Genomic DNA, 6,000 nt, shown 5'->3' with positions numbered 1-6,000 from the left:
CTTTATATTATAATGCCGAGTCATGTATTATAAAGCTGAGTCATGTAATATGAAAAATTTGGTCAAAAATTGTTTAATTTTTTTAATAAAATAAAGCTAGAAATATGAGTAGTAAAATGGGCTAACGGGCTAAGTTCAGACGGATTCGAGTTCTGACTGATTCGTTTATTACCAGATGACAAATTGACAAATTTAAACCCGACCATTTAATAAATAGGCAGCCATTACCGTTTAAAATATAATTTATTTCTTCAAAAATTTTAAAAACATTTAAGAAGAGGACTTTGAATTCAAAAAACAATTAAAAAAATAATACAAAATTATGGAAAAATAAGAAATAATAATAAGAACTCAGATCTGGCACCGGAGTGGGTGTCCTCAGGCCAGCCGTAGGAGAAATGGAGAATTGGTGTCGGCCCAGTTTCGAATCTAGCGGATTCTCACTTCTCAACATCAATGCACTAACTACTGCCTCCTGGAAGCTCCATTCATGCCCACCTACGGAGTCGAGGAGGCATTCCATTCTTACTCCTCACTCAAGATCCTTCTCTCCCTGCTCTCAGTCAGTCCACGCCAAGGGGAAAAGGCTTGCAGACAGTGCGACTCCACTCTCTTCTTTCGGCCCTAATAGAGAAAACAAAAAACAAGAAGATTGCCGTTGTCGACCTGCTTTTTGTTGAAAACGGTGGAGATTCTTTGATTCTATTTCTTTTTGCCCAAATTCTTGGTTCCAGTTTATGGATTCATTATCTGAAGAGCACATTGTTGTTTTGCTAGAAGAGGAGGTGATTTTTGGCTGTTAATGCAGAGTGACGCGGCTTGATTTGAAGGTTTTTGGTGAAGGCGAGTGGGGGGTAGTCGGTAGACCGTAGAAGAGAGTCTGCACTCTGCCGTTTGCGAGTGTGAGTGGAGACTGGAGAGTGGCGTGGGGGGTACTACTGCTGCTGCAACGGGCCAACGGCGACGGCTGGTACTGGGTGAGGTGAGATCTGGCCATTTGGGTCTAGGTAGCACCATAGCAGGGAGAGGCTGAGACTGAGAGACGGAGAGGGACGGGTGCACCGTAGCAGGGAGAGGCTGAGAGGGACGGGGAGGTGACCCGACCCGAATTGCCAAACCCGTTTAATAAGCGAGTCAACTTATCATAAACCTAATTCCGATTTAAACGATTGTGTCACGAATCCCCATTTACCCACCCCTAACTATAAGGTTGGTTAATCAAAGCGTACAATATATTTTTGAAATTATGTTAATATTTAATATTTAAAATTTAAAAAATTATTTTATATGTAAGATAAGCATGTGTTATAAAAAAAAAGAGATTGCTTGAACTGTATAAACTTGTATTAATGTTTCTTAGTTTTCTCCATTCCGAACAATGTCAATAATTCTTTTTCATAAATTAAATAATTAAGTTTTACTCTATTAAAATATTTACTCTAATATCTATTGAAATGTTCTATATTATCACATGGGGGGGGGGGGGGGGGTGGTGGGTCACTTATAGAAGGGCCCTATGGTTGGTTGGTACAGTGCCCTTCTTCATGTGAGTGGTGTCCTTTTAATGGAAGCCCTTATCCCTTCCCCTGCACTCGTCCTTGAAATTCAATGTGCTGTCAGCTGCATGTCTGCATGGACGGTGATTTGCTTTTCGTGCCCGTCTCTGATTCTGGTGAGGATTGCTGTTTGGACTTTGTTTTGTTTTTTTACTTCCCTTTTTTAAAGCAAGGAAGTTAGGTTAATCACGTAAAACCACTTAATTGAAAATTTAGAGATTGTGTCATACATTTGAATTTATGTAAATTGAGATAGAATATAATGCTATATAGTCATGAATTTCATTTAATGTACAAAAATCCAAGCCCAAAATTCAAAATTTATGATCTGTTACTATGTGTAGATATCTGAATAATTATTGTTATTTAATAACAGAAGGAGGAAAGAAAAGTAGCGGGGATTCGTTGACGAGAATATACCGAGGGGATATATCGTAGTTTTGAATTTCGTGAACGAGAAGTAAGTATTTGTCGACGAATTGCCTTCTTGACATCATTGATGAAGTGACGTGACTCATCGATGAAGGTTAGTGTATAAATAGGCCTAAACCTCATTTTTTGCCAAAAATCATGCAAAAATTTCTCTCTCTCTCTCTCTCTCTCTCTCTTCAATTCGTCCCTCATCACTCTCTTTAAGATTTCGGGTCGAATTCTCGCTAATTCGACGATCTAAAGTCACCATGAGACTTTTGAGAAAGTTCTCTACAAATCTACTTGAGTGGATCGTTGGTGGAGTTATCTTGAAGTTCATCCCAAATTCAAGGTAAGACTTTTTATTCGAAATTTGGTCTTTCCATAATTATAGGAAATGTTGTATACGAAAAAATACTAAAATGTTGATTTTAGGATATTTAATAGGGAACCCTATGAGTGCAAGATCAGTATATTTTAGGGGATTTCTTTTTAGAAATCAAGTAAGAGAATAAACTAAAGCGTTGATTTTTCCATGAAAATTATTATGAAATTATTAGTAAATTTATGTTCAAAAAACATGTATTATATGTAAGTATCACTGAGGAAATGTATATTTGAGAAAATACTATTATTACACTATAATGTATGTTTTTAGTATAAAATGTCAGAAAATATGATTTCAGTATAGAATGTATGATTTTATTCAACATTGTGTGACGTGAATATTATTTTTACGCAAATTATATGATGCCAAGGTAATTTTGCAAATAAAGTATATTTCAGTGATTTTCAGAGATTGTGAAATAATGCAATACATTATGATTTTAAAGTACATGATAAACAAATTATTTATTCAGATTGATATGTATGAAATGTTCGACGCAAGGCCGTGATTAATAACCGGCGCAAGGCCGCAGATATTAAAGTAATCTACGCAAGGCCGCATTTATTTATGTTATTACAAAAAATGCTATCAATTTATTTACGTTAAACAGTATATTATTATGTATTATATGTTATCAGAGCCTAAATAATAGTTTAGTTCAGTTTTAGGAGCACGGTACCGTAGTTATAAAGATCAGATTTTTATAATTCAGACTTGCCCTGACAGTCCGAACCAAGGTGTGGTGGGCCCATCGTACTTACGAATATTTTTTACTTGGCAGTAGTTGGCTAGCCATTATCGGGTTCCGCTTTCGGGCTGCACAACCCATCATGGGGGGTAATACATGACATCAGTTAGCTATACATTCTAAGTAAATTAAAGTATTATCAGTTATATTAGACATTTCATGAACAATATGATTTATTAGAATTATGAATTTATATGTTTACTCAACCACGTTATGTTTAGTATTCTCCAATATGTGAAATGTACTGTATATCTACTATAATATTTAATATTCATGTTGTCACACAACTGTATTTAGTTTATTTTCCCTTATTGGGAGGTGTCTCACTCCCAGCTTAAATAAATTTTCAGGAAACCTAGATAGTTGGCGGACCGAGGTCGCTACTAAAGCAGTAGTTATTATCCCGCTAGGAGGGTAAGCTTTTGAATTAGGATCAGGAGATTTGTGTTGTGAGATCCTAGTTATATTTCAATGTTTTGGGAATTGTATGTAAATATGGTATTTGGTGGATTGTAGATAACTTTGATATTATGTATTTTATGATTTGATGGATGTAATTTATAATTACTGCTGCTTAAGTTTCCGCTGTATATGATAGGTATGCGTCCCCATTACCCACGGGTTCGGGTTGACTATATTATGTGCGTTTAATTATATGGTAAGTTAAGCAGGTCGTTACATTAGTAATGTGTAAATTGTTGAGGTTAGAGTTATATTTAATCTTATATTTATTTTAATTTTATGTTTATTTAAATCTACAAATGATGAATGTGAAATTGCTATTATCAATTTGCATGATTATTAAAATCAGTTTCAATTTTGAAGTCATCTGCTTCATATTGAAAATTTTTATTGTTATGGTTTTTAATTAATTTCATCATTATTTGAATATTAATTTAATTAATGTGTAAATTTTTTTGTTAGATTTTATTTCATCTTATGTTAATTTGAATATATAAATGATAAATGTGCAAATTTTATTTCAATTTGTATGATTGTTAAATGTAGTTTTAATTTTGAAGTCATATAAAGTGAGTATGTCATGTTGTACCTAATTATTTACAATTTATTGAATCTTACTAAATCACTATGATACAAGAAAGTATTGTGTATGTTTCAACAGTTTCAACAGTCTCTTCTTCATTTCCAACATTCATTGCAATTCCCTGCCTTTTGTAAAAAAGATAAAATACATTTGCATTCAAAATTTATTTCCTTTATAAATTAGATAAAAATTTATTCTCATGACAGAACTTCTTTAAAAGATAGTCTTTAGAAAGTTTCAGATTCAATTTCGTAATAAGGCAATATGAGTCAAAGCCAATTTCCTTCTAAATGATGTCAAAAAAGGTCATTAATTGACAAAATTGTGTTTCTAAAACTTGAATCTTTTTATAAACACAATTTGAACCTAAAAAATGAAAAACAAAGATACAAACTGCTAAGAGTCTATTTTATGTCGTTGTTGTTTCATATTTTTTGTTTTTATTTATTAACAATGAAAAAATAGATTAAAACATATTTGTTTTTGTCGTTAATTTTTTATTTCTGTTGCTGCTGGTTTTAAGTTGTTTGTTAAAAAACTGAAATAAGATTTTATGGTTTTTTAGTTGTTTTGACAAACTATTGCCAGAAATTGTAATATTTAAAAATATTTTTATAGATTAAATTATTAATTTTATACACTTTTAAATAAAAATAAAAATAAAAGACCATATAAATTTAAATATAATTAAAATAAAAATATACATAAATTTTAAAAAATAATAATAAAGTCAATCACAAAATACTTTTATCTTTTTTCAATTGTTATGTATAATAAGAATTTTATTGTAGAATAAAATTTGAAAGTAGAACAATTAAGTAAAATAATTATAATAAAATTTATTTTATCATAATATTTTTTCAATTTGTATTATTTGTAATTTTATTATTTTAATTATATTTTATTATATTTTGATTGAAAGATGGAAATGAGTTTTTTTTTATTTACTTTTTAATTTTTATTAGTGTTAGTTTCTAATTTTTAGTTTTTATTTTTAATTTTTAATTTTTATTTTTCTAATTTTTGTTGACAATAATAACCCTAACCCAACCCCGTCATGTTCGCAAGTATGCTACAAATGCTTCCCGAACTCGTGTTTTCAAACGCACTGTCTCATTATAAATCCTAATTTGATGTTGTATTTTCAAAAATAGATTTCAGCCAAACTAACCGCTACTTTGGGAATTTAGTGGGAACTGAAATTCGACGCTTTTGCACGCGGGGAATAAAGATGGCGGATCGCGCAACGGAGCACTTTCCTCCCTCGAGCGCTGAATTGCGAGGATCGATGGACGAAGTGATGACGGCCAGGGATGCGTCGACGAGTTCTCGATCATTGTCGTCTCAGCCGTTCCTTCCCTCTTCAAGCCTCCCTCTGCTCTCCGCCCTCCTCTCATTCTCTCTCGCTCAGTTTCTCAAGCTCTTCACCACCTGGTAGGTACTCTCTCTCTCTGTGGTCTCTTAATTTAACTTTTCTTGATTGTTGCGAGGCATATGTATAAATGTCAATGCCCAGTTAATCAAAATTTATACTTGCCTTCACTTTCCATGTCGTCTGAATTCGAATATATATATTTGGGCGTAGCGTGCGTTTAAATTTTTTTAGGGGGTGGCGTATTGTGCGTTTGATAAGGAAAAGGCTAAGGAGTGTCTGAGTTGATTGTTCAAGTGAAAACCGTGCATTTTCATGTCATTTCTCGTTTGGGATTTTAAGGGTTTGAGCTTGCAATTCTTGAAGGGTTTCGATCGCATTATTTTGTAAGATTTGACATGAACAAGCTCGTGTTAAAGCGTGTAAACTTACGAGTTGTGTATGTTAAAGCATATAAACTTATGCTCCACGCATTATCAA

At 32.7% G+C, this 6,000-nt stretch overlaps 1 protein-coding gene across 5 annotated transcripts in view; it reads left to right on the top strand.

Moving 5' to 3' along the window:
- Window positions 1-232: 232 nt before the first annotated feature.
- Window positions 233-6,000, top strand: part of LOC131164416 (uncharacterized) — a 35,268-nt gene continuing 29,500 nt past the window's right edge. For 2 of the 5 annotated variants that reach the window (XM_058121615.1, XM_058121601.1), the window contains exons 1-4: window positions 3,063-3,192; window positions 3,454-3,517; window positions 3,702-3,761; window positions 5,339-5,582. In XM_058121615.1, the coding sequence (XP_057977598.1) occupies window positions 5,380-5,582 (203 nt within the window). In that variant the 5' untranslated portion in view covers window positions 3,063-3,192; window positions 3,454-3,517; window positions 3,702-3,761; window positions 5,339-5,379. Of the gene's footprint in view, window positions 686-808; window positions 1,210-1,573; window positions 1,673-1,932; window positions 2,320-3,062; window positions 3,193-3,453; window positions 3,518-3,701; window positions 3,762-5,338; window positions 5,583-6,000 lie in introns of those variants that run through there. The other 3 variants (XM_058121609.1, XM_058121585.1, XM_058121594.1) reach the window with 3 other exon arrangements.

This window comes from Malania oleifera, chromosome 1 (assembly GCF_029873635.1).
Source record: "Malania oleifera isolate guangnan ecotype guangnan chromosome 1, ASM2987363v1, whole genome shotgun sequence".
Classification (NCBI taxonomy): Eukaryota; Viridiplantae; Streptophyta; class Magnoliopsida; order Santalales; family Ximeniaceae; genus Malania; species Malania oleifera.
This window is presented reverse-complemented; position numbering and strand designations above follow the sequence as displayed.